Source organism: Thrips palmi, unplaced genomic scaffold (assembly GCF_012932325.1).
Source record: "Thrips palmi isolate BJ-2018 unplaced genomic scaffold, TpBJ-2018v1 HiC_scaffold_8, whole genome shotgun sequence".
NCBI lineage: Eukaryota > Metazoa > Arthropoda > Insecta > Thysanoptera > Thripidae > Thrips > Thrips palmi.
Window position 1 is genome coordinate 7402015 of NW_023144635.1, and position 26394 is coordinate 7428408.

The 26394-nt window shown below is 49.0% G+C and overlaps 1 protein-coding gene across 10 annotated transcripts in view; it reads left to right on the forward strand.

Annotated features, from left to right (window-relative positions):
- Positions 1 to 256: 256 nt before the first annotated feature.
- Positions 257 to 26394, forward strand: part of LOC117653215 (titin) — an 84901-nt gene continuing 58763 nt past the window's right edge. For 8 of the 10 annotated variants that reach the window (XM_034398723.1, XM_034398729.1, XM_034398726.1 and 5 more), the window contains exons 1-46: positions 257 to 776; positions 3018 to 3054; positions 3144 to 3304; positions 3382 to 3534; positions 3612 to 3763; positions 3842 to 4072; positions 4164 to 4308; positions 4383 to 4936; positions 5013 to 5251; positions 5333 to 5562; positions 5636 to 6037; positions 6116 to 6259; positions 6338 to 6613; positions 6693 to 6909; positions 6986 to 11961; positions 12057 to 12200; positions 12289 to 12504; positions 12602 to 12778; positions 12883 to 13155; positions 13253 to 13542; positions 13832 to 13861; positions 14003 to 14123; positions 14208 to 14395; positions 14487 to 14704; positions 14794 to 15052; positions 15162 to 15380; positions 15457 to 15832; positions 15918 to 16276; positions 16362 to 16568; positions 16652 to 17050; positions 17133 to 17394; positions 17483 to 17636; positions 17722 to 17855; positions 17949 to 18180; positions 18274 to 18445; positions 18527 to 18713; positions 20899 to 21110; positions 21205 to 21332; positions 21417 to 21804; positions 21874 to 21975; positions 22051 to 22251; positions 22341 to 22571; positions 22665 to 22989; positions 23081 to 23272; positions 23425 to 23588; positions 23713 to 23842. In XM_034398723.1, coding sequence (XP_034254614.1) covers positions 605 to 776; positions 3018 to 3054; positions 3144 to 3304; positions 3382 to 3534; positions 3612 to 3763; positions 3842 to 4072; positions 4164 to 4308; positions 4383 to 4936; positions 5013 to 5251; positions 5333 to 5562; positions 5636 to 6037; positions 6116 to 6259; positions 6338 to 6613; positions 6693 to 6909; positions 6986 to 11961; positions 12057 to 12200; positions 12289 to 12504; positions 12602 to 12778; positions 12883 to 13155; positions 13253 to 13542; positions 13832 to 13861; positions 14003 to 14123; positions 14208 to 14395; positions 14487 to 14704; positions 14794 to 15052; positions 15162 to 15380; positions 15457 to 15832; positions 15918 to 16276; positions 16362 to 16568; positions 16652 to 17050; positions 17133 to 17394; positions 17483 to 17636; positions 17722 to 17855; positions 17949 to 18180; positions 18274 to 18445; positions 18527 to 18713; positions 20899 to 21110; positions 21205 to 21332; positions 21417 to 21804; positions 21874 to 21975; positions 22051 to 22251; positions 22341 to 22571; positions 22665 to 22989; positions 23081 to 23272; positions 23425 to 23588; positions 23713 to 23842 — 14779 coding nt within the window. In that variant the 5' untranslated portion in view covers positions 257 to 604. The remainder of the gene's footprint in view (positions 777 to 3017; positions 3055 to 3143; positions 3305 to 3381; positions 3535 to 3611; positions 3764 to 3841; positions 4073 to 4163; positions 4309 to 4382; positions 4937 to 5012; positions 5252 to 5332; positions 5563 to 5635; positions 6038 to 6115; positions 6260 to 6337; positions 6614 to 6692; positions 6910 to 6985; positions 11962 to 12056; positions 12201 to 12288; positions 12505 to 12601; positions 12779 to 12882; positions 13156 to 13252; positions 13543 to 13831; positions 13862 to 14002; positions 14124 to 14207; positions 14396 to 14486; positions 14705 to 14793; positions 15053 to 15161; positions 15381 to 15456; positions 15833 to 15917; positions 16277 to 16361; positions 16569 to 16651; positions 17051 to 17132; positions 17395 to 17482; positions 17637 to 17721; positions 17856 to 17948; positions 18181 to 18273; positions 18446 to 18526; positions 18714 to 20898; positions 21111 to 21204; positions 21333 to 21416; positions 21805 to 21873; positions 21976 to 22050; positions 22252 to 22340; positions 22572 to 22664; positions 22990 to 23080; positions 23273 to 23424; positions 23589 to 23712; positions 23843 to 26394) is intronic. The other 2 variants (XM_034398724.1, XM_034398732.1) reach the window with 2 other exon arrangements.

Genomic DNA, 26394 nt, shown 5'->3' on the forward strand with positions numbered 1-26394 from the left:
CGCTCCGCCAGAGAGCCCCACCCCGCCGCGCCCCGCCCCGCCCCGCCCCGCCCTGGTCTAAAAACAAGCGGCCACTGCTTGCGCCTTGGCGCGCTCGGCTGTCGGATATTTTTGGGCTGTTGGGCGATGCGTCCCGCGGGCCCCACGGCCCCCACCCCTTCCCCCTCCACTCGCGCTTTCCCCCACTTTTCCCCCCACCACCCCCACCACCGGGCCGCGGGCGCGGGGCGTGTATTCTGTCGCCTTTCCCGAGTTTCTTCCTCACATTTCGTACTCGACCGAAGTCTTTACAAGACCTACCCGTTTTTTAATCCGAATTATGGCTCGTGGGCAACTCGAAGTGACCTGACTTCTGAACGTGACCGTCTTTCGCGCTGTTCCTTACGGTGCCGCGCCGCGCCCGCTTCATTGATATTGGAGTGATTGCGTGCGATCGAACGCCTCACTCAGCGCGGAGTGCCGCGCCGCGCGTGTCCTGTGCAACGACGTGTGCTGTGCTCTGCAAGTGGATTACCGAGCGGATTGGATTACCCGCTCAACGACTCGGCGCCAGACCTCTGGCGCGTCTCTCGCTGGATTAGTTGTTCCATGAACGACGCCGAAAATGAATCGCCAGCAGCAGCAGCAGATGCAGCAATCGCAGCAGTCGCAGCAGCAGGTGGTGCAGCAAACGTCCTACCAGACGCAGCAGCAGACACAGCAAGTGGTGCAGCAGCAGCAGAGGATTAGCCGTGTAGAGCAACATGTGACCCGCCAAGTGACCAGCCAGCAGCAAGGTGATGATGCAGTGCGAGTGGACTGGGGCAGGGCGACCCCAGTGCGAGTGGGATGCGGTGCCGAACGCAGTGCGAGTGCAAGTGGGCAGGGTGGTCGTGGTCCAGTGCCTGGGTGGACCCAGTGAACCGGACAGGGTGGCAGTGTGTGTGTGTGTGTCTGGAGCCGCGAAGCGGTTCGCCGCCGCGTCGGTCGGTCGCTCTACGGAGGACGGCACGCGAAACCGCCTGGCGGCAGGCTGGTGCCCCTCCCCGCGGCACGGCGCCGCGCCGTCCGTGCCTTTTAAGCCAAGCGCCTCGCCTGGCTCGCACTGCGCCGCGGTCGGCGTCGGTCGCCTTGCGTGGCTCAAAGAGTGGAGAATGCTTCTGCCTCCGCCCGGCGTGCATCTGAGGCGCCTTTTGCTCTTTATTCTGCGTCGGCCGTCGCCATGGTGTCCGCCAGGGCCTCGGTGACCACCGCGGTGACCGGGGCGTCCTGCTGCTCGCGAACCTCGCGGCCGTCTGAGTGGACGGCCGGCCAGGATAGTGTTACGGCGGGGCGGGGCGGGGCGGGGCGGCCGCACCGAAATAGCGGCAGCTGACAGCACTGGGACACGAAGAGGCACGGCGTGGCGGTGGACGGCGAGGCGCGCGCCGAGGCGGCCAGTGTGTTTGGGAGGATTCCCCCGAGTCAAAACGCGCGCCCTGGGCGCCCTGGGCCTGGTCATGGCCTGGTCCGGGGAAGTGTGCGCGGACGGCTGCCGGCCGCGCCAGCGCCGGAAATGCCAGGCGTCGTTTCGGAACGTTTTGTTGTCCTTTTCTCCTCCCTGACGTCACAGTCCCTGCTTTGTTTCAAAATAATCACCGGAGGGGACGTCCCCCCCCCTTCCACTATTTGTCCCGCGGCGCATACCGGCGCAAGTGATTTTTCTGGGGTAGGACGGCCGCGGGGACGCGGGCATGCCGTCGTGGTGATGAACGACCGGCATTATTCTAAATGTTTTTTTTTGTGCCCCTAGTAAGGTGGCCGGAATGTAGCGTGTGTGGGTGAGCCGGTGACAGGTCCCTGCTTGCTTGCCGCCGCGCCCCGCCCCAGCCGCCCCAGCCAAACACCTACCGCGCCGCGCCCCGCGTCGCCACGCCACCGCGCCCCGTCTAGCTGTTCGTCTGGCGGTGCGGCGGTGCGGCGTGGCGCAGCTATTCCCGGGGTATGATGCACCGCGGCCCTGCCGGCCCTGCTAGGGCTGCGGAGCGCTGCGGAGCGCGGACACCGGAAGGCGAAGGTGTTGTCGGCGAGCGCTGCCAAATCGCCAAACCCGAACGGCCCACTCGCCCCCAAACTCGCTGCACACCCTGCGAAAAAGATTTAAATCGGACGCCCTGTGTGGGGGCCCGGTGTGTGGGGGGCCGCGAGGGGCGTCGTTGTGTCGGGGCGGTGTGGGTGCGGCCGTGGGACGCGCCGGCCAAACGTCACTCGCACTATTTCGAGGTTCCCAAACAGTGACTGCGACGCCGCGATGCCACCGGCGTGGTGCTCGCCGAGCGCCACAGAGACCTCACGGCGTATGTCTTCCTCGGGAGCGCGTTCTGCCCATCCGCCGGGGAAGGGCTGTTTGTAATGTCAGTGAAAACAGTGGTCTCTATAAGTAGATACAAGTGTTTCTCACTTGCGCAGCCACCGCCGCTGACGTTTCCCAGGGAGCTGTGTCCGTGTGTGTGCTTGTGTGTGTGTGTGTGTCGCAAATCACTCGACCGGCGCCCCTCCTCCTCCCTCGGCTGAAAATGATGCCGTTTTCCGGTGGCGCAATGAATGCTTCGTCGCTGGCTGTGATGGGGCCCTCGATGACGTCGGCGGCGGTGCGCGTCGCTCCCCGAGGAAGCGCCGGGAAGCGGCGTCACCGAGCCCTCGCCTCCCCCTCAGCAGTAGCGTGGCGCCGCGTGGCGCCGCGTGGCGCGGTACGCGGGCGTCCTCTTTGTGTGGCGGCGTGCGGTAGGCGGGCGGCAGGCTGATGATTTGTGTCGCCTTGCCTCGCTCGCACTCGTGGCGCGTGCCGCAGGGGTGTGAGAGAGACAGGCGCCTGGGCGGCGACCAGCCCGCACGGCCGTGCCGTGGGTTGCCTCGGCCGCCGCGGCAGGCGCTCTTGCCCGCCGTTACTCTGAGTGCGAGTGACTCCCTCTTCCGACGCTGGCCAGTCCTCGCGCGCCGATGCTCGCGCCAGTCACTGCCTCTCCGTCTGACACCCAAATTTTCTTTCTGTCTTACAGTGCAAGGCATGGTCATGCAGTCCCCAGGCATGCAGATGTAAGTTGCTTTTTCCTTTTTCCTTGCTCTCGCTGCAGTTCCTTGTTGTTGTTGGTGTCTCTCTAAACGGGATGCGCGTGTGCGTGCAGGATCGGTGGTGGCCGGCCTGGGGATGCTTCGCCACCAGTGTTCGAACAGATCTTCAAGAACGCCCGCTTCGCGCAGGGCGGCAACGCTCTGTTCGAGGGTCGCGTGCGGGGCAACCCGAAACCCGTCGTCTCCTGGACCAGAAAGGGTGCACCCCTTTTCGGTGCGTTTGCTGTGCTTTTGTTTGCTGGTTTTTGTGTTGTTGTTTTGGTGTCTGACGACGGTTTTTGTCCCTGCCAGAGTCCAACAAGTATAAGATGCAGTACGAGGAACAAACAGGGAATGTTTCTCTACTCATCAACCAAATCGGTCCGGGAGATGAAGGGGAGTACACGTGCTCCGCGCGCAACCAGTACGGCGAAGCGATTTGCTCAGTGTACATCCAGCCTGAAGGTACTCGTCTTTTGCTTTCATGGTTTTCCCTTTTTCCTTGAACCGCTCTTAATGTTGTGCGGTGTGATTGTGTTTAGGGCAACCTCAGCTGGGTGGATACCAACGTCACATCGAACAGTCTTACGAATCCTCAGAACAGCGCACCTCTGGTGGCCAGACAGTACAGAGCTACCAGCAGCAGCGAACAGAAAAGACGTCATACTCAAACGGGCACACCTTAGTTCAAGAAGTAAGCTATTTTATTTTTCCGTTTTCTGTCGGAGTGTTTTGTGGCGGTAGATGCATGATGTTGTTGTTTTCTTGCCAGGATTTCAAGGTGGACACATTCGAATACCGGCTGCTGAGGGAGGTGGAGTACCGCGAGTCCGTGACCAGAAGGTACTCCCACGAGACCGACGCCCGACTGTCCACTGTCGTGGATCGGTCGCTCGGCCCTGCAGCAGCCCCTCAAATTTCGCAGAAGCCAAGGAACTCCAAGTTGTCCGAGGGATCTGATGCCGTCTTCTCGGCTAAAGTTCCTGCCAACCCTAAGCCAAGGGTAGGTCTTGATGCCTTCAAAAATTTAATTAAGAATAATTTATTCAAGTAATTTAGGATAATTAATGTTGGATTTAACTTCTGCTTTGCAGTTGACGTGGTTCAAAAATGGAGTTAGAATCGTTCCGTCCCAGAAATTCCAATCAAATTACTCCAACCAACAAGCAACACTTAAAGTTACAAACGCACAGACTGAAGACTCCGGCCACTACACGCTCCTCGCAGAAAACCCACAAGGTAAGGCTGCCTCTCCGTGAGCTTCCCGAGGTGTCTGTCGGACGTGGCGCTAACTCGTCCCCGTCTGCCCGCAGGCTGTGTGGTGTCATCCGCCTACCTGGCCATCGAGCCCCAGGCGCAGGAGTCCATCTACCAGCAACAGCGGGAGATCAGCACCAGATCGACCCAGCAGGAGACGCAGGTGGTCGAGTCGAGCGAGGTGGACGCGAGCAAGATGCTGGCGCCCAACTTCGTGCGCGTGTGCAGTGACCGCGACGTGACGGAGGGCAAGATGACGCGCTTCGACTGCCGCGTCACGGGGCGCCCGTACCCGGAGGTGGCGTGGTACATCAACGGGCGCCAGGTGAGCGACGACGCGACTCACAAGATCCTGGTCAACGAGTCGGGCAACCACGCGCTCATGATCACCAACGTGAGCCGCGCCGACGGCGGCGTCGTCACCTGCGTGGCCCGCAACAAGGCCGGCGAGACGTCCTTCCAGTGCAACCTCAGCGTCATCGAGAAGGAGCTCGTCGTGGCGCCCAAGTTTGTGGAACGATTCACTACAGTGACCGTCAACGAGGGCGAGCCGGTGGTGCTGAACGCACGCGCCGTCGGCACGCCCTGCCCAAGGATTACATGGCAGAAGGTGCGTGCCTTGGGGCTTGGCTCTTTGAAAGCCCTTTTGTGCCTGAATGCTTTCTGAACCCTGATTGTTTCCCCAGGATGGTATCCCCATATCGTCCAGCCCCGACGTGCAGATAAGTGTTGATGGCGGTGCCTCAACACTGGACATCCCACGAGCCAAGACCTCTGACGCGGCCTGGTACCAGTGCACGGCGCAGAACGTGGCGGGCTCCACGGCCACCCGCGCGCGCCTCTACGTCATCGGGCCGGACCGCAGCCAGCAGACGGAGGCCCGGCGCCTGCACCTGCCGCGTCCCACCAGAGTCATTGAACCAGAGTGAGTGCCCCGCCGCGCCCTGCCGCCGCGGTCCCTCTGAACATTGCCTAACCGCGGCGCTTTGCTGCGCTTTGCTTGCAGACCCGAGCCGGGCCCCGAAGTGATCTACCTCCGGCACGTGGAGCGCGCCAAGCCCCACCTGCCGGCGGCCGAGCCGGACCGCCAGTACCCGCCGCCTCAGTTCATCGTGCCGCTGCGCGACGTGTCGCAGATGGAGGGCGGCCGCATCCACTTCGAGGCCCGCATCGAGCCCGTCGGCGACCCCACCATGCAGGTGGAGTGGTTCCTCAACGGACGGCTGTTGGCAGCCAGTGAGTGTCGGGGTCGGGGGGAGTGCCGCACGCTGCGCGCCGTTGACGCCGTGCTCACCGTCTGTCTGCGCAGGTTCGCGAGCCACCACCACCTTCCGCTTCGGCTTCATTGCCCTCGATCTCCTCAGCATCATCGTCCAGGACGGAGGCGAGTACGTATGTCGGGCAACGAGCAGCACCGGGGTGGCCGAGTCGCGGGCTCGGCTCACAGTCACTGCCCGCACGGGCATCGAACAGACGAGCCAGCACCCGGACAGCCTCCAGCAGATCCAGCAGCTGGAGGACTACTCCCGCTACCAGCGCACCGAGAGCGTCGAGGACGCCGCGGCCCAGCGGCCGGAATTCATCCGCCCACTCCATGACCTGGGCGAGCTGCACGAGGGCCGCAACGCCCACTTCGAGGCGCAGCTCACCCCCGTCAGCGACCCCACCATGAAGGTGGAGTGGTACAAGGATGGTCGACCAATCACAGCAAGTAAGCGACTCGCTGCCGGCCCGGCCAGGCCTTGCTTCGTGGGAGAGAGCCGTTTGTGATTGGGCTTCGCTGTTGCAGGTTCACGCATCACCTCTATCTTCAACTTCGGCTACGTCTCTCTCAACATTTTGCACCTACGGGCTGAGGATAGTGGTGTTTACACAGTGCGTGCGCTCAACCGCTGGGGCGAGGCTATTAGCTCCTCGACCGTCCGGGTCATCGGTGAGTGCTCCTCGAAATGTCCTCGAAAATTCAATCAAAAGTAAAATGTGATGCACTGCAATATTTGTTTGATTGCAGCTCGTACGACTGTGACGGGTGACCTGGGAATTCCCGAGCAACAGAGGTACATTGAAAAAACGGAAGAATTAGAGGCCCACCACCTGGCCCAGCAGTACAGGAATTACCAACCCGAGCAGCAGGAGAGCTACGCTCCTCCTGAGTTCAAGACGCCCATCAAGGACCAGCTCGGCATTCGCGAGAACGCGTTCGCCCACTTCGAGGCCCGCCTGGAGCCCGTCGGCGACCCCACTCTGCGAGTCGAGTGGTTCAAGGATGGCCGCCCAGTTGAAGCGAGTACGTTGCAGCCAGCTGCAGCCAGTGCCCTCCCTGAAAGCACTGCTGTTTTCAAAACGATTTTGTTTGTCTGCTCCAGGCTCCAGGATCACCAGCTTCTTCAACTTTGGTTACGTGGCCCTGACAATCAAGAATGTGACAACGTTTGACCAAGGCACCTACACATGCCGGGCTGTCAATCAGCTGGGCGAGGCTGTCACCTCGGCTCAGCTGACAGTGCAAGGCAGGAATGACATTCTCATGGAGAGCCAGCACCCTGGGGGGCTGGAAAAGATCCAATACTTAGAGGACAACAGGTAATTTTCATTTGTGGTAGGACTTACTAAAAATTTCAATGGATTTGTTTTTTAACCACCCTTTTATTTATTACAGCCGCTATGCACGCATGCAGCAAGAGGAAAGCCAGGTTACCCAGAAGCCCAGATTTTTGGGTCCTCTGAAGGGTACGACCAAGATTGTTGAGGGCCAGCGTGCTCATTTCGAGGCTCGCGTTGAGCCCATGAGTGACGCTACATTGAAGATTGAATGGTACCACAATGGTAAAGCTATCCAACATGCAAACAGAATTCAGCTGTACCATGATTTCGGGTATGTAGCCCTCGACATTCTGAGCGTGCGTGCTGATGACAGCGGCACTTACACCGTCGTGGCCAGGAATGCCCTGGGCGAGGCCCAACAGTCTGCCAGCATGGTGGTCGAAACTCGCTCGGGCATTGACACATCCAGCATGCACAGAGGCACCTTCGAGAAGACTCGTCAAATGGAGGATTCCAAGTTTGTCGAACCTCATTACGATATCGAAGAAATTTCCAAGTCGAAGCCCATTTTTGTTCAGCCTCTTTCTGATCCCAAGCCAGTCAGTGAAGGCAAAAACATTCATCTTGAATGCCGCCTTGAGCCCATGGGAGACCCTACGATGCGAGTTGAATGGTTCCAAAACGGTCGACCTGTGACAGTTGGATCCAGGTTCCGCACCTACTATGACTTTGGGTACGTGGCTTTGGACATCGTCAAGACCACCGCCATGGACTCTGGTGAGTACACCTGCAGGGCCACCAACCACCTCGGCTCTGCCCACACCTCTGCCTGCGTCAGGATTATCAGCCGTGCCGACATCGTGACCGACACGATGAATGAGTCCTCCCTGGAGCAGATTCAAATGCTGGAATCGCGCCACCAGCGCCAGGCTCAAGAAGAAATCATTGTGGCACAGCCTCCTCAATTCACGAGGCCGTTGCATAATTTGGAGACAATTGAGGGCACAAATGTCCACCTGGAATGTCGTCTCCAGCCAGTTGGTGATCCAACCATGCGCGTTGACTGGTTTGTCAATGGGCGCCCAGTCCGTACTGGACACCGCTTCCGTCCTGCCTATGACTTTGATTACGTAGCCCTTGATCTGCTGAGTGTATACCCTGAAGATTCTGGTGTTTACACTTGCCAAGCGCGCAACCAACTTGGTGAAGCAGTGACCTCCTGCTCAGTCCGTGTGATTGCCAAGAGGGACCTGCTTCTGGAGACTCAGCACCCAGGTGGTCTGGAGAAAATTCAGTACCTGGAGGACACCTCGCGTTACAAAAAGTCAGAAATGGCTGAGGAAATTGTCAATGTTCGACCAAGATTCATCACCAGGCCAAAGAATGTGGAGGGTCTTCGTGAGGGATCACACGCTCACTTTGAGTGCAAGTTAGAGCCAGTGACTGACCCCAATCTCAAGGTTGAGTGGTTCAAAAATGGACGTCCTATCACCGTTGGACACCGCTTCAGACCAATCCATGACTTTGGATATGTCGCCCTTGACATCATTGACCTAATTGCTGAAGATTCTGCCACTTACACATGCAGAGCTGTGAATCTGGTTGGAAGTGATGAGACAACATGCACACTGAGCTGCCGAGGTGGTGCTCAGATCGTAACAACTACTGAAAATGAGCAAGGCCTGCAGCAAATTCAGTACCTTGAAGACCGATCCAGATTCCAACGCCATGAGCAGGTGGATGAATCAACAACTCAGGCCCCTGTTTTCACAACTTCATTGAAGCCAGTCAACATCAAGGAGGGTCAGCGTGCTCACTTTGAATGTCGCCTGATTCCTGTCAGTGACGCGACGATGAAAGTGGAATGGTTCCACAACAATCAGCCCCTGAAATCAGGTTCACGCTTCACTGAAACCAACAACTTTGGCTTTGTTGCGCTTGATATTTTGTACTGCTATCCTGAAGATGCCGGCACGTACACTTGCCGTGCTCGCAACATTTTGGGAGAGGCTGTCACCTCAACCACACTGGCTGTACAGTCAAGGCAATCCATTCAGAGAGACACCCAGCATGAGTCAGCCCTCGGCAGAATCAACCAGCTGGAGAGCACTCGCTACCAGCGATCTGATGTGCCAGACGATGCCATCACTCAGCCTCCCGTCTTCACTCAGCCCATGCGTGATGTAAGAGTTGCTGAAAATCAGGCCGCTCACTTTGAGGCACGGCTCATTCCTGTTGGAGATCCCAAACTCCGAGTGGAATGGTTGAGAAACGGTGTTCCTATTCAGGCCTCGAATCGTGTCACCACGATGCATGACTTTGGCTATGTAGCCCTAAATATGAAGTATGTGAACCCCGAAGACTCCGGCACTTACACTTGCCGTGCCATAAATGAGCTCGGCCAAGCATTTACATCTGCGGCCCTTGATGTTGCGTCCAAGGCTTCATTGCTGTTGGAAACGCAGCATCACGGAGCTGTCGAAAAGATTCAGCAACTCGAAGATCATACTCGTTATGGGCGTAGAGAGGAGCAGGATGTTGTAGTGACCCAGGCCCCACACTTCACAACTCAGCTGAATGGACCAACGCAGCTTGTGGAAGGCCAGAGTGCCCATTATGAGTGTCGCATTGAGCCATACCCCGATCCCAACTTGAAGGTCGAGTGGTTCCACAATGGAAAGCCCCTGTCCACTGGACACCGCTACCGTACCACTTACGACTTTGGATTTGCATCCCTGGATGTGCTCACTGTGTACGCTGAAGATGCTGGAGAGTACACTTGCCGTGCCACCAACAACTTGGGCCAGGCTACTTCTTCCATTAAACTGGGAGTCACCTCGCGCGCCGGCATCATCCGCGAGACTCAGCACGAGGGCGCCTTGCAGAAGATCCAGCATCTGGAGGATGACTCTCGCTACCGCAGGAAGGTGGACGAGGATGCAGTTGTCATGGAGAAGCCTCAGTTCGGCCGCTCCCTCCGCAACATCGAAAATCTCCCCGAGGGCCAGAGTGCCCACCTGGAAGCCACCCTCACACCCGTTAACGACCCCACAATGGTTGTTGAATGGTTCTGCAACGGCAGGCCCATCAAGCAGGGCCACCGATTCAAGACCACCTACGACTTTGGCTTTGTCGCTCTGGATGTTTTATACGCCTACCCAGAGGACTCTGGCACTTACATGTGCCGTGCGCGCAACGCCGTGGGCGAGGCCGTCACCACGTGCTCCGTCAAGGTCCTCGGCAAGGAGGGCCTTTGCCTCGACACTCTGGACGAGCAACGCCTGCAAAAGATCCGAGAACTGGAAAATTATGCCCGGCCACAGCGTGAAGAAATTGAGGCCGCCGTCCAGAAGCCAGTGTTCGTCACTCCACTGGCAAGTCTCCCCAATCTGAAAGAGGGTGAACATGCCCACCTTGAGTGCCGCGTTGAACCCATTAATGATCCTAATTTACGCATTGAGTGGTTTGTCAATGGAAAGCCCCTGAAGGCTGGTCACAGGTTCCGCACCACTCATGACTTCGGGTATGTTGCCCTCGACATTTTGTACGCATATGCCGAGGACTCCGGAACATACATGTGCAAAGCAACTAATCTGCAAGGAGAGGCAGTAAACACCTGTGAGATCGGGTGTGCTTCTCGCCGCAGCATTTACCTCGAGTCCCAGCACCCCGATGGTCTGGAGAAGATCCAGATGCTCGAGGCTGCTGGCCATCCTGCTCGTTTGGAGGTGGAGGAGCCTACCGTTACTGCTCCCCGATTGGTCACAGAGCTTCGGGGCACAACAGAAATCTGTGAGGGCCAAACTGCCCACTTTGAGTGCCAGGTTGAGCCCATGCACGATCCCAATCTGCGCATCGATTTCTACCACAATGGAAAGCCACTTCCATCAGGCAATCGCTTCCATATCACATTTGACTTCGGCTATGTGGCTCTGGACATTACTCACGCAGTCGCCGAGGACGCAGGCGAGTACTCTGTGCGAGTCACCAACGCACTCGGGGAATGCCAATCGTCCATCAAGTTGAAAGTCGTTTCCAAGGGCAGCATCATTTTGGAGTCACAGAGGCCGGAGGCTCTGGAGAAAATCAGCAAATTGGAGGCTGGAGCCCCCAAGAGAGCAGAGGCAGAAGAGCCTCAGACAAGACAGCGGCCTGTTTTCACCCAGCCCCTGCAAAATATTGACAACATTGCTGAGGGTCAAACTGCTCACTTCGAGTGCCGCTTGATTCCAGTTGGTGACCCCACCCTCAAAGTTGAATGGTTCCGTAATGAGAAGCCACTTGAAACCAGCTCTCGCATTGCCAAGACTCACGACTTTGGCTTTGTTTCTCTGGACATGTCTCACGTACGTGAGGAGGATGAAGGCGTCTACATGTGCCGCGCAACCAACGCTCTTGGTGAGGCAGTGACAACAGCCTCAATGAAAATCCGCAGCAAGGCCTCCATTCAGTTGGACACGCTGCACCCAGAGGGCATGAAGCGAGTCCAGCAGCTGGAGGAGGGTAAGGGTCCCCAGAGGCCCGATGAGCCAGAACGGGTGTTCGAGAAGCCCATCTTCACGCAGATGCTTACTGGGCCCTCCGAACTGTGGGAAGGTCAGCATGCTCACTTTGAGTGCCGTGTCGTGCCTGTGGGAGATCCAAACCTGAGGTTTGAGTGGTTTGTGAACGGAGTTGAGCTGAAGATGGGTTCTCGATTCCGTGTCACGCATGACTTTGGATTTGTGACCTTGGACATAAGCAAAACTATCCCTGAAGACTCTGGGGTCTACATGTGCAAAGCTATCAATCTTGCTGGAGAAGCCGTCTCCTCCACATCCCTTAAAGTCAAATCGAAGTCTAGCATCGCCCGCGATGCATTGCAGCCTGATGCTTGGCAGAAGATTCAGCTCAAGGAAGCAGAGATGAACAAAGTGCCAGAAATGTTTGTGGACACCACTCCTCAGCAGGCACCAGTTTTCACCACTCATCTCAACAGCCAGGACAAGCTGATCGAAGGCCAGCATGTGTACCTCGAGGCTCAAGTAGAACCCCGCGCAGACCCCAATCTGCGAGTGGAATGGTTCAAGAATGGAGAGTCACTTACCACAGGTGAGAACTTTTTTTATATACCAGAGTAAAATTATTTTTTTAAAAAAATGGTTATTGGTTTGGTGGGTGTTAATAATTTTCTCCTTGCTTTCCAGGTTCTCGAATCCGTAGCACATTTGATTTTGGCCTGGTGACCCTTTCTATTAATGGATTGCGAGCTGACGACTCAGCTATTTACACCTGCAAAGCCACTAATCTGTTAGGTGAAGCTGTTTCGACCGCAACCTTGAAAATTGATGGTAAGTTGCACTGAGTTCTCCATAACTTTTTTTTAGTCGTTATATTTTTAAGAGAGCGATTCTAAAAGAAATGAATTTTTCTATCCAGATCAACACTGGCTTATTAACCAGCCTTTGCACCCTGAGGCAATTCCTCGCATTGAGCAGCTTGAAGCTCCTAAGGAAGCCCGCCCAGACGCACCTGAGCCAACCTATGAGTTGCCAGTATTCATCACTCACTTGAACAATGTGGAATGCAAGGAGGGTGACACTGTGCACTTTGAATGCCATGTTGAACCTGCAAAGGATCCAACCCTTGGCATTGGTAAAAAAAAACAAAAACTTTTTTTATAATGTTCCCAAACAATTATGTTTATTATTGCTACAGTTTAGTTTAACCAACAAAAATTAATCGTTTTCAGAATGGTTTGTCAACGGCAAGCCACTCACCCATGGTGCACGCTTTAAGTCTACTTATGACTTTGGTTACGTCTCACTTGACATCTCTGGAGCCTATCCTGAGGATTCAGGAATTTACACCTGCAAAGCAACAAACTCCAAGGGCAGTGCTACTACCTCTGGATCTCTTCGGTGCACAGGTACTGTCTGATTGCCTTGTTGCTGAGACCTTTATTGTAATTTGATCCAAAATTTACTAAATCTAGCTCCTCTATTGTTTCAAATATGTGTTTTTTAATTTTAGGTAAATCTAGTATTTACCTGGACACTCAGCATCCCCAAGGAAAGCAGGGTCTTGATGCTGTTGATGAGGTTGAAGCTGCTGTTCAAGGCAAGGCTACTCGTCAACCAGATAAACCAGAGCCTCAATTCCCCAAGCCTATTTGGACTGTGCCATTAAACCCAGAATTCCGTCTGGGTGAAAATGACAAATTACATCTTGAGGGAACCGTTGAGCCCAAGAATGATCCCAATCTTAAGATTGAATGGTACTTCAATGGCAAGGCTTTGGAGCATGGTAAGTGTGAAATTTTAGGAGTTCTCATCCCTTTATATCAATAATCTAATTTTTGAAAGATTCCTGGTTTAATCTTTTTCTGTCTTTGCATTTGTAGGATCTCGTTTTAAGATGACCCAGGACTTCGGATTTGTGACATTGGATCTGGCTGACGTTTATGAAAGGGACCAGGGTGTTTACACTTGCAAAGCTTTCAATCAGGCTGGTGAGGCTTTCACTTCTACGACCATATATTGTACTAGCAAAGAGAACCTCATTGAAGGTACCCAGCACCCTAAGGGTGAGAAGGGTCTAGAGCAAATTCAGAATCTTGAAGATGCTCTCACTCGCCAGCCTGGATCTGTTCCTGATGCTGATGGTGGTCAACCACCTGTTTTCACATCTCAGGTATTTCTTGATTGCTTCTTTGAAATAACAAAAGGAAACCAAATTGTGGCATGTGTGGCAATTAAATTATCTTGCTTCATTTTTTCTATCTAAGAAAATTATAAGCAAATAAATTTTCCTTTAATAAGAATTTTAAAAATATACTATGCAAGAGTGTGTTTCTTCAAAAAATAACATATGTACATTTAATATATCTTAATCTAGCTAAATTTTCTTAATGTTTTTTTGTGTTAGTAATATAGCATATTTTGTGTAAGTGCTTTATTATTAGCCTCTTATCTGCTTTCAGCTGGAAGTATCCCCAAAATTGACTGTTGAGGTATGCTAATGCTTTTTGCTCCTTTGCATAAATTGAGTTTTGCTTAATTATTAATCAGTAACTTGTATTTTTTTGTGTGTGTCTTGGATTTATGAAAAATGTTGTATTGTTTGTAATGCAATTTTGTCTTCTGTAATACAGTTCCAGAATTTGAGCAATCTAAGTGAAGGTGATATTGCTCACTTTGAGGCTTCCCTCACCCCTGTTGGGGACCAAACAATGGTTGTGGAATGGTTCTATAACGGAAAACAACTTGAAGCTAGTGAGTAAATTTTCTGATGCATAGCTTGAGTTTCCTTTTGTTTGCAGTTTTGTCATTTAATTTTTTAAATATTTCATCCCCTAGGCCACAGAACTAGGACTGTACATGCATTTGGTATGGTGGTTCTTGAAATTTTGGGTACCAAAATTGAAGATTCTGGCACCTACACTTGCCGTGCAACAAACAAATGGGGACAGGCAGAGATTAGTGTGAACTTGGAATGTGTTGACAAATCCAAGGGACAGAAACCACAGTTCACTACCCAAATTCAGGTCTGATTTTCAGATCTTAAGCAAACATAATTTCTTACTTTTCTTTCTAATTTAAAATTTATGTTCTGGGTGTTGTTTATTTTTCTTTTAGAGCTTGGATGGCTTGAAGGAGGGAGACTCTGCTCACTTTGAGTGCACATTGATTCCTGTCAATGATCCTAATCTCAAAGTGGAATGGTTCCACAATGGTCAGCCTTTGCGTCATTCTTCACGCATCAAGTCGGTGTCAGACTTTGGCTTTGTTGTAATGGACATTGCCTATGTGCAGAGCCATGACACTGGCGAATATATTTGTAAGGCCAGTAACAGGTTAGTATTTTAAATGAGAATTTTGGAGGATAATGCACCAGAATCATTTCTGACAATTATTTTCTTTAAAAATTAATAATCTTACTCAGATATGGAGAGGACACTACTCGAGCCACCATCAAGTGCACAGGCAAGGGCGGCGTCTACTTGGACAGTCTGCAGCCTGATGCACTCGCTCGCATCAGGGAGTTGGAGAGCTCACAGTCCCAGCAGCCAAGCCAGTCTGCTACCCCTGCTGACCAGCCACCTAAGTTCATAACTCAAATCAGTGATGTCGTGAACTTGAAGGAAGGGCAGAGTGCTCACTTTGAAGCCAGGCTCACTCCTGTCAATGACCCCAATCTTGTCGTAAGTTTTAGGAGTCCTCTTTAGAATTGGCAAATTATTTCTTATAATTTCAATCTTGTTTATTTCCCAATTTTAATGGTCTCATTGAGTTTATTTTCATTTTTATCAGGTGGAATGGTACTACAATGGTAAGAAGTTACCCCATGGACATCGTTACCGTACTTTCCATGATTTTGGCATTGTGATCCTGGACATTCTCTACTGCTATGAGGAAAACTCTGGTCTCTATGAATGCCGAGCATATAACAAAGTTGGTGAGGACAGCACTAAGGCCAATCTAAAATGTGTATCTAAGGCCAACCTTATTCTGGAATCACAACTGCCACAGGTAACCATTCTGCTGATCAATTTCATGAAAAAATAGTAATGAGCTTCAATTTATTAAACATGGTTTTTAATTCTAGGGAATGGAGGGAGGTTTGGAGAAGATTCAAACCCTTGAAGATTCATTGGTGCGCACTAGAGATGAGCAGGCATCAGAGCTGAAGGGTGTTGCACCTGTCTTCACAGTTCCTCTTGCAAACATTGACAACTTGCGTGAAGGAGAGAGTTGTCACTTCGAAGCCAGGTTGACACCTACAAATGATCCAAAACTGAAGGTTGAATGGTTCTGGAATGGCAAACCTTTGAAAACAGGTTCAAGGTTCCGTACCTTCTGTGACTTTGGTTTTGTCATTCTTGAAATTTCACCCGTGTATCCTGAAGATTCTGGAGAGTACTCTTGTCGTGCTTCCAATGACTATGGTGAAGCTGTTACAACAGCAACAATGAAGATTCAAGGTGAGTTGAGTTGATTCTCAAAGTTTCCATGTCCTTAATTTTCTACAAAATTTTATTGGACCTTTAATAACTGAATGTTTTACAGGAAAGCGAAGCATCATCATGGAATCTCAACTGCCTCAAGGTATGGAGGGCACCATTGACAAGATTGCTGAGCTGGAGGGTCTTGGCCAGCCTCGAGGACCGACTGAGGCTGAAGATGACACTGGCAAACCTCCTGAGTTTGTTACAAGTCCCACTGACCAGTCATTGCCTGAGAATTCCCTCGCCCACTTTGAGTGTCGCCTCATTCCTGTTAATGATCCTTCAATGCGAGTTGAATGGTTCCACAACGGCAAGGCTTTGTGGGCAGGTTCTCGCATCAAAACTATCAACGATTTTGGCTTTGTCATTTTAGAAGTGGCTGGTATTTATGTTAGAGATGCAGGTCTCTACACATGCAAGGTAAAAATATTTTGTGTTTGCCTGACATTGGAAGCTTTAAAGTTTAAATTCATTTTTATAATAATTTTTTTTTTGGTACCTTTAGGCAACAAATAAACATGGAGAGGCTACTGTGTCATGCAAACTGCAAGTCCGTGGCCGACAAGGCATCGTTTTGGAGCCCCAGCTGCCAGCACACTTTAAGACAGGAACTGAGAGTATCCAGAAGCTGGAGGAACAACTGTACAAGAAGGATGAAATCATGGCTGATGATGAGAAGCCTAATCCACCCCGCTTCATTGTTGAACTTAAGGTTAATATCTGTACCACTTATTTATCATTTTGCCAATTTATTCCTTCTCTGAATCATAACAACAAGGTTTACTTGATGTGCAGGATCAATCAGACCTTGAAGAAGGCCAGCCTGCTCACTTTGACTGTCGTGTGGAGCCAGCTAGTGATCCTACTATGCGTATCGACTGGTTCTGGAATGGCCGTCCTTTTGCTACTGGCTCTCGAGTTCATCAACTCAACGACTTTGGATTTATTGTTCTTGATCTGACTCACACATATGCTCGTGATTCTGGAGAATTCATGTGCCGTGCTACCAACAAGTGGGGAACAGCTACCACCAAAGCAACTCTCCAATGCAGACCCAGGAAGATGATTGACTTCGATTCACAGCTTCCCCAGGGCATGAGTGGAGAAAAGCTGAAGGCCCTTGAGAGAGGACCTCTCCCCACTGCTGCTGCTCCAGAAGAGCCAGAAGCCCAGCCACCCAAGTTCATCACTCAGGTAAAACTCTTTAGTTTTAGCTGAGGCCATACACAAGCTGTTCTATTTCACAACTAAAGCCCTGTCTTTTTATCTGGTACAGATTGAATCAGCTATCGTGGAAGAAAGTGAATCTGTCCACTTTGAGTGCCGTGTTGAACCAAAGAATGATCCAAAACTGCGAATTGAGTGGTACCGCAAAGGAAAACCACTGCCATCTGGTCACCGTTACCGCAGCACATATGACATGGGCTTTGTTTCTCTTGACATCCTGAATGTTTACAATGAGGATGAAGGAGAGTATGTCTGCCGTGCAGTAAATGATGTTGGTGAAGATTTCACCAAGGCCACTATTTCTTGCAAGAGTAAGTTTTGCATGATCATAAAAATAATTATTACTCTTGTTCTTATCTTATTTAAATTCTAAATTGTTGCACTGTATTTTCCTTGTAGAGCTCCCCACCATTGTCCTCCACAACCAAGTACCTAAGGGAATGTTGAAATCAGAACAACTAATGCAAATGGAGGCTGCTATTAAGAAGTATACATCTGAAATCCATCTTACTGAGGATGATCTTTTCGACCCAGAGCGCAAGCAGCCACCACGGTAAGCCGTATAAACCCAGAGCTTTCTCTGTTCTAACACTTGTTGTGCTTTGAATTACATTAATATTTACGATTTTTGTCCTTAGCTTTGTCACACAAATTCAGACCCAATTGGACTTGGTTGAAATGCAGAACACCAAGTTTGAATGTCAACTTGCACCTGTTGGTGATCCTCACATGAAAGTGGAATGGTTCTTTAATGGAAAACCATTGCCATACAGTACGTTTTCTAAATAAATCTACATTTATTTTTTAAAAAATATCCGAACATGTTGGATATATGGTAATGAACCCACTTGTTGCATTTTTACAGAAAATCGCTTCACACCTATCTATGATTTTGGCTATGTGGCTATGAACTTCGGGTGGGTCTACCCTGAGGACAGTGGTGAATATCTTTGCCGTGCCACCAATCTTTATGGCATGGATGAAACTCGTGCTGTAATCAAAACAGCTGGCAAGCCAGGTATTATTTATGAATCTCAACTTCCTAAGGGAATGAAGAGTATTGAACGTATCCGAGAAATGGAAGCAGCTTGGCAAGTGTGAGTATTCATTCTTGTGATCCAAAAGTATCCGTTTTTGGGGAGAGCATACAGTGTTTAATTTATTATTTGGCTCCCTTCCTCTTTCCTCAGTGTGCCTGAGTCACTGGAAGAGGAAGACAAAGCTCGTGCGGCTCCCATCTTCGTGACCAAGCCAGACCCCTTCACTGTTGAGGAGGGTGAATGCGCGCGATTCTGCTGCCGCGTCACGGGCCATCCAAGGCCCAGAGTAATGTGGCTGGTCAATGGCCACACTGTTGTCAATGTGAGTGTTTCTAAAAAAAAAGAAAAAAAATTGCTTGACATGCCGTTTAAAATGTTATCAAACACGCCTTTCTTGTGCCAGGGCTCACGCTACAAGCTCACCTACGACGGCATGTGGCACCTGGACATCCCCAAGACCCGGCAGTACGACAACGGCACCGTGGAGGTCATCGCGAGGAACTCTGTCGGTGAGGCGCGGGTGTCGACCGAGCTGGTGGTGAAGCCCCGTGGTGACGATTACCGCAGTGTGCTCAAGAACTCACCTCGCCGTAAGTCGCTGGCATCAATGTGTGTCTTGTGTGTACCTATGTGGAACGTTGAAGGAAAAAAATGGGTTTGTCACCTAAGGTCAATTTTAATTGTCTGCTGAGATTGGCCAAGTTCCACATAAGTTCACACCTAATGTGTTCTGGTTAATCAGTTTTCGTTTCAGGAGGTGCTGACTGACTGGTGAAGGAAGCAGATTCATTAATAAATTTTTCTTTCAGCAAGTGAAGTTGTAGATTTGATTTTGTTTTTGTTGATTTGAGTTCACATATTAACAGCAAGTACAAATTGCACCGCCGTTAATGACATGCACACAAATACTCAAATTATGCTATTACTGCTACAATATTGCATTCCATCAGTGAAAATAAATAAGCCAATAAATATCAAGCATTCTTAAACTGCTGTTGTTTTTGTCTTGACTGTAGCTTACACTGTTGGTATTGACATTTATGGATTGCAAGCTGCTCACTCTGCTCTCAATACTAACACATAGCATAACAGAAACAGAATCCTGCCGATACATTTGCATCCCTCACTCCACTCTATCGGACACTATCCAAGATCCACTTTCCACACATTCCTTTTCCTTCTTCTTTCCCTCCAACCCCCTGAAGCAATGGCTCTATCATCGTGGGCTCTGCTGCCTTTATCCCAGGTATTCTAAAATGACTCCAAGCTTCTGTTGCTTTCAGCGGAAGCCTGCAGGTATGGTTCATTCATTTTATATTATGTGTGGAAATGTCTGTCTGTTTCATTTCCTGCATGAATAATGTCCCTTACTTTGAGAAATAAGTTCAATCTTAAATCATCTCGGAACGATTTTTGTTTAGTTTGCTGATTAGATATAAATATTGAAAGTTATCCTCGTTATATGCCAATAATGACCATAGCAGACAAAAATAATTTTGCTGCATATGTTTTTGTTGAAAAGATTGAAGAAGATGATAAAGTAATGTCTTGAGCTTAGCATGGACTTTCTTGCCTACTACAGGTGTGTTTTCTTTTGCATGTCCTAATAATTGTTGCAAAGAAATTTTAATTTCTTTCTGTCTTAAATGCTGCAAATGTTTTTGTAACCAGCTTGATTAATATCACATGAAAAATGAACTGTATAAATTTTCAGCATGTAACCAGTGTTCTCCATTGTGCATGTTTCATAAATCACTTTTTTATTCCCATTTCAAGAGACCAGTTCAGAATACAATTATGATGCTCTTAGTCCTCCATTCAACTGTTTGTTCATAATTGTCAATTTTTGCATCGTTTTTGAGATCAGACCTTGTCTCTTGGAAGACTCATAACACAGCAAACCGGAACATGGAGTTTGAACCAGAACACTGCAGATACCAACAGTTATGCATCGTGACCATGTTTGTGATTTTATTTTTCATACCTGTTGTAGGTGTTGAACCCTTCATGAGTGGTTGCATTTTACAGTTTTCAAAAAATGATTCTGTTATTTTAAACATTGTATAAAAAAGGCTCTTGGTCTTAAAGGTAGACTCTATAAATCACAACTTAAACTTAACAAATATTCAATATTAACATCACATATTATTGTTAATATAATACTTACAAGTTTTCTAGTACTTCATGACAGTCCTTCTTGAAACAGAGTTGACCAGTCATTAACTTTCCTTGCTACAGAATTCTTATCATTTTTCTTATCACAATAAGCATGCTATTCTTGAAATTAAGGATTTGCTCTTTTAGTAATTTAAAACTTTTAAGCTCCATATATGTAATTTGAAACTGCCCCATCCTTGTTTTTATCTCTGCTGAGGCTTGTCTTCCAGCGCAAATGGTTCTTTCTCACTAGAGAAAGTCATAATGCCCGCGTGCTTCTGTGGTTTGTGATCCGTTCTAGTTGGCATGATTGTATGTGGAATCCCATTTATCCTCATCTTTGCTTCTACCGACCATTAATGTAATTACACAAATTGGTCGAGAAGCAAAAACTTTAGCCCTGGCTCATCTATTTATGGTGCTTCAAATGATAAATATAATTCTCATGTGTCACTTAAATTAAATGATACAGTGTCAACAGAATTCTCTGACGTGGTAAAATAATATCAAATGTTTTTGCCTCTACAAAATAAACTATATTTCAAGGGGCACTCTTGGTCTTGTCCACAATGGAACATTCACTGGCATTTTTCTAACTTGTTTTTCTCATCACTGCAGCCTGGTATGATGCCGACCTTGAGCAGTACCAGAAGGAGCGCCAGGACACAGAGCTGGAGTCTTTCTTCCAGGAGAGACAGGCACAGAAAGCTCAACAGGGTGACATTCACTTTGAGCCTAGACACAAACAGGCGAGCAAGGAGCCTGAGCTTGAGTGGCAGCGCACAGCCAAAGAAAAACGTGGTGATGATTACTACAGCAAACTTCAAAAGGTAATATAATTTTTTCAATAATTTTTTTTTTCATTTGTATGTTTGTTGCAGCAATTAAGTGCAGATTAATTATTGTTTCTGTTTAACCTTATAGCTTGAAGAAGAACAAATGCTGAAGGAATCTCACCTCCGTGAAAAATCCCACCAGTTTGCTATTCCTGGAGAAAAAGTGGTCTCCAAATCTCTGTCCAAGGGCATGGCCCAGAGCTATGAAACCAATTTGTGAGTTCAGATTGAACCCAAATAATATGTCCCTTAAGGTCTGCAATCCACATTACTAAGATTTCTCTTTTTCTGTTTGATCAGGGCGGAGAAGCCAAAGGAAGAAAAACCTGATTGGGTGAAGCAAGCCAAATTAAAGCAGAAGTCTTCTGCTCAAACAATAGAAGATCGACAGCTGGAACAGAATGCAACCAAGCCTGTGCTGCCGTCTTGGGTTCAACAAGCCAAGGCCAAGCACAAGGCCACTATGCAACAGCTTGAGCAGCAACAACAGCAGCAACAACAGCAGCAACAGCAGCAGAAGACTGAACAGCAGACTGAACAGCAGACTGTTCAGCAGACTCAAGAGCAAACTCAGAAGCAAACGCAACAGCAGAAAGTAGTTCAGAAGAAGGGTGTGCCCGCTGAAGGAGAATCTAGTGTACATGGACGAGAAGTTCATGTCGCAAAACAGAAGCAGACCCAGAAAGAGGCAAGTATAGTTGTCATAATTATTTTTCTAGTGCTTTGGACCACTATCTTGATGGAGGATTTTCTGCAGGTTGTCGGAGACACTGAAATCACCAGGAAAATAACTGCTACTGAGACCACAGAGGTGGAGCACAAGGGCAAGACACATGAGCGAGTCGTCCAAGGCCAAGTGGTACGATCCTGTTCGACAAATTTAATTTTCTGTTATGTTTAAATATTTTAAAATTAATTTAAATTTTTTTTGTAGAAACCAGCCAAGCCTCCAGTTTTTACCAAGAAAATCCAGCCTTGCAGAGCGTTCGAGCAAGAGCAGGCTCGGTTCGAGGTGGAGTTTGACGGGGACCCGATTCCCACCGTTCAGTGGTTCCGCGAGAACTACCCTATCCAGAGCTCTCCCGACTTCCAGATCAACACCTTCGGGACGAAGTCCATCCTCACTGTCAGACAGGTCACTACAGTCGCAAGTCGGATTCTGCTCTGCCATCGCTGCCCTTGTGTACGAATGCACCTAATCGGCTGTCGCTCGTCTGCCTGCAGGTGTTCATGGAGGACTCCGGCGTGTTCGCCGTGGTCGCGGAGAACCGCGGTGGCAAGGCCAAGTGCAGCGCCAACCTGGTGGTGGAGGAGCGTCGTCGGCCGGGCCGTGGAGGCGTCGTGCCGCCCAGCTTCCTGTCGACCGTGCAGGACGTGACCGTCAAGGCCGGCAGCCTGGCCCGCTTCGACGCGCGCATCGCCGGCACCAAGCCGCTCGACGTGCACTGGCTCAAGGTGCGTCCGCCGTGCCTTCGAGCGTGGACCTAGAGAAGCAGGCGACCTAGTGGCGAGTGCGCTGACCCGGGGTCTCTTTCTTTCTTTCCGCAGAACGGCTCCAAGGTCGTTCCCGACATCCGCTTCAAGACCGTGGAGGAGGACAACCAGCACACGCTGCTGATCCTCGAGGCCACCCCGCAGGACAGCGGCCGCTACGAGTGCGTGGCCATCAACAGCGGCGGCGAGGCGCGGTGCGACGCCGAGTGCTTGGTGCAGCCGCCTGGCAAGGCCCCCGGCAAGGCCCCCACCAAGCCGGGCAAGGCCCCCGAGCAGAGCGGCAAGCCCACCCTGGCCGAGCCCCTGTCTGACCAGACGGTGCGAGAAGGCCAGCCCGTTGAGTTCCGCTGCAAGATCACGGGACTGTCCGCTGGAGAAGGTAATTGTTTTCTGCTTTACTTTTCACTCTGAGCCTTTTGATTGGGGTGCCATTTTCCTATCAATAATTTTTGGGGTTCTTTCTTTTCCAGTCCCTGATCACAATTGGTTCAAGGGAAATAAAATCATCAAGCCGTCCAGGTACTTCCAAATGAGTCTAAACAGCGCTGGAGTTTACACATTGAAAATATCGGAAGCCTTCCCCGAAGACGAGGGCGAGTACAAATGTGAAGTGAAGACACCGGCCGGATCGGTGTCGACTTCAGCGAAGCTGCGCGTGCAAGGTGAGTAATACTCAACGTTTCTGTCTCACTGTTCTCTTTCCCGCGTGCAGAGTTGCTTGTTGGATTGCCTACCCAGCAGGCGCCATCGCCTGAAGGCTGGTGTCCATGAAATCAAGGGCCAATCAACAATCTTATTGTTCTTATTTTTGCAGCGCCTGAAACTCAAGAGGTCGCTCCTAAACTCACTCCAATGAAGGATGTCATTGTGCCAGAGGGAAGTCCAGCTCAATTCAAAACTCAAGTGACAGGAAAACCTCAGCCAACGGTTCAATGGTATCGTGAAGGAGCCCTGATTCCACAGTCTGCTGACTTCCAGGTAATTGGAAACGTACATTCGTCACCGGACATCACGCTTTATTCATTGAAATTCTCATCAAAATTTTTGGAATAGTCCATGGGTTTGATCCACTAAATTCAGGAAGAATTGCCTTACTTTTCAGATGATTCACGAAGGCAACTATGCTGTGCTCCTAATATCAACAACTTATGAGGAAGACTCGGGCAAATTTACTTGTCGCGCTACTAATGCTGCGGGGCAGACGGAGACATCAGCTAAGCTGCTCGTCAAAAGTAAGGACTAAAGAACACCGAACTGTCTTTCTTCTACTTCTGTCTGCCCTAAGTGGGTCCTACTGTCTATTATCCTCTCAAAGTAGTGTATATTTTTTATATTGTTACTCCTTGAAAGTGGAAATCTTTGCTGTCAGCAATCTGACTATGCCAGATTGCCCAGTGCATTTTTTATTGGTGGTTCTGTTACCAGTAGTGACAGCAATAAAAGTATCTCTTTCAAGGTGTTTTATATTTTAATTTAATTGACGTTTGAGCTTATATGATTGGGGTTCTTAGCTTCAGATCATATCGAGGTAGCATTAATCTTAATAATTGAGCTTTTGTATTTACATTTCAAAGCTTTCGATAGTATTTACTGACTTGCTTCAGGTTAATTTGTTTAGAAATATAATAAAATATTTTGCACATATTTAACCCCCAATTGTCTAAGTTCTTAAAGATCAAGGGAAGGGGCATATCACTTGCATGTTGAAATATCTAACCAATTCGGTTTCTTGAGAATCATTATTTGAGTGCAGACATGCATTTCCTTTTATCCCTGAAAAGTGAAAGCTATAGTCTGTTTTTTGGAATCATGTATGGTGTGGTGAGTGCCTCTTCGCTTGTCCTTTGCTTGTGTGATTTGTTGCAAAACTCACTCAGACTGCCATTTTGAGGGACCATAAGTAGAAAAAACTTGAAACTTGCTGTGTAGATGATATAAACAATATCAGTTATGCATAGACTGTGCATATCGATTCTTGTGCACTGAAGTTTGTTGTAATTTGAGTGAGTTTTGCTTTCTTAAACGTTTTAGAAGTTTGCTTATCAGATCCATATGACAAGCAACCATCTTTTTATGTGAGTGATTTTTTAAAGATCTCTGCCTGCCATTGATTCTTTTGCATTCGTCTCTCTTTTATGCCTCATTCATTATTATTGAATTTTTGATGCAAAATCATGAAAAGAATCTAGTCAAAGATTGAAAGTTGTTGTTTTTCCTTGGAGAGAATCTCTATTGTCTCCTGGGAAGGTTGTATGTTTTAGCTGAATGTGATTTATGCTCTTATTTTAAGGAGTGGTCTTGTTTGCAAAGTTGAAACCAAAGCCTTTTTTATTGGTGCTTTGCTGTTCAATATTCCAGAGTTCATTCTAAAATCAAAATATCACGAACAATATTATTGTTTTTGATCTTAAAAATTTATTTTGTGGACATTTATTCTATTCATATTAAGATATCTGTGAATTTTTTTCAAGTCAAAAACAGTAATATTGGTGCATGTTTCACAACCCAAGAGTTCTATTTATTCCATGTGCTCGTTTCTTGGATCGTCTTATTTTCTCATTTCCCTCCCTATCATTTTTATTTATTTTTTTGTTCAAACGTAGAACTATTATAATGCAAGTGGCATTATAAAAAATACATTGGCAGATTGAAACATGCAATAATATACCACAAGTAGTCTGCTTTCTCATACTTTCTATATTGTGTAGATGCAATTTGTTTTATGTTCCAAGTCAAATGTTCGTAGAAAGTAATACCATTATTTACACAAATATCAAGCAAGCACTATCCTATTTGAAAACTGTTGTTTATCTCTTAAAACAATCTGGTCTCTGCATTGCCAAAGCTAGAAAAAAGTAAGAAAAGTCTTAAAAAGTACGCTTTTCAACTAACTTCTGTTATGTATCAATTGAAAGTCTGCAATAAAATAAACTGCATTATTTCAACCGTTGCGTTTTGTCAAACCTTTGAACACGATTTACAAGGCACCAAGGTATGCTTTTGAATGTAGAAAAAATCTCTTTTAGTGTAATGAGCCGCTATGGAAAAGAGTTTTAGTCTCATTTCGACCGAAATAAAATCAGAAGGTGTGCGTGAATTCTTTGTCAAGATTTGTTTTCTGGCGGAGGCAGAGCTTTGCTTGGTAGGGAGGGTGGGGGCAGTGGGAGCCGGCCGTGGGACCGTGTGCACACATCTCAGGCTTTGAGGGGCTTGTAGGGGGAGGGGTTGGCGGGCGATGCAAAGGGAGTCGTGGGTCTATTTTTGTGTGCCCCACCCAGCTCACTCCGACCGTCTGTATTATATTACCGGACTAAATTTGGAGATCTGTTTTCCAGTCACACGATCTTTTAGAATTTCGGCTGGTTTGCCTGTGTTTTCTCTCTGGAACACACCTTTCGATTTATTAATTTTTTGCCAGTGTACATTTTGGACTTAAATCCATTGCAGCTCTTTCCATGGCTTGACTAGGCGGGGGTACATCTCAGATTTTTAGAACCATATTTTTACAAGAGAAATATACCAGAAATTTCAGGGAAACGGGATTCACGTTGACTTGCTGGTGTAAATTTTTGCTCAAACTGGCTGGCTTCCACCCAACTTCTACCATTCTGCTCCCATCTACCTCACGGGAGGAATTCTCACAATTTTAGAACGCTTGAGTCAAAGAGTGTTGATTCAGTCCTGTGACTCAGAAAGTTCGTGGCTCGTGTTTATTTGTCAAGTGTCGCGCGCTTCGCCAGCAAGGTGGCCAGTAAGCGCGGCGTCGGCAGACTTATTCCCCAAT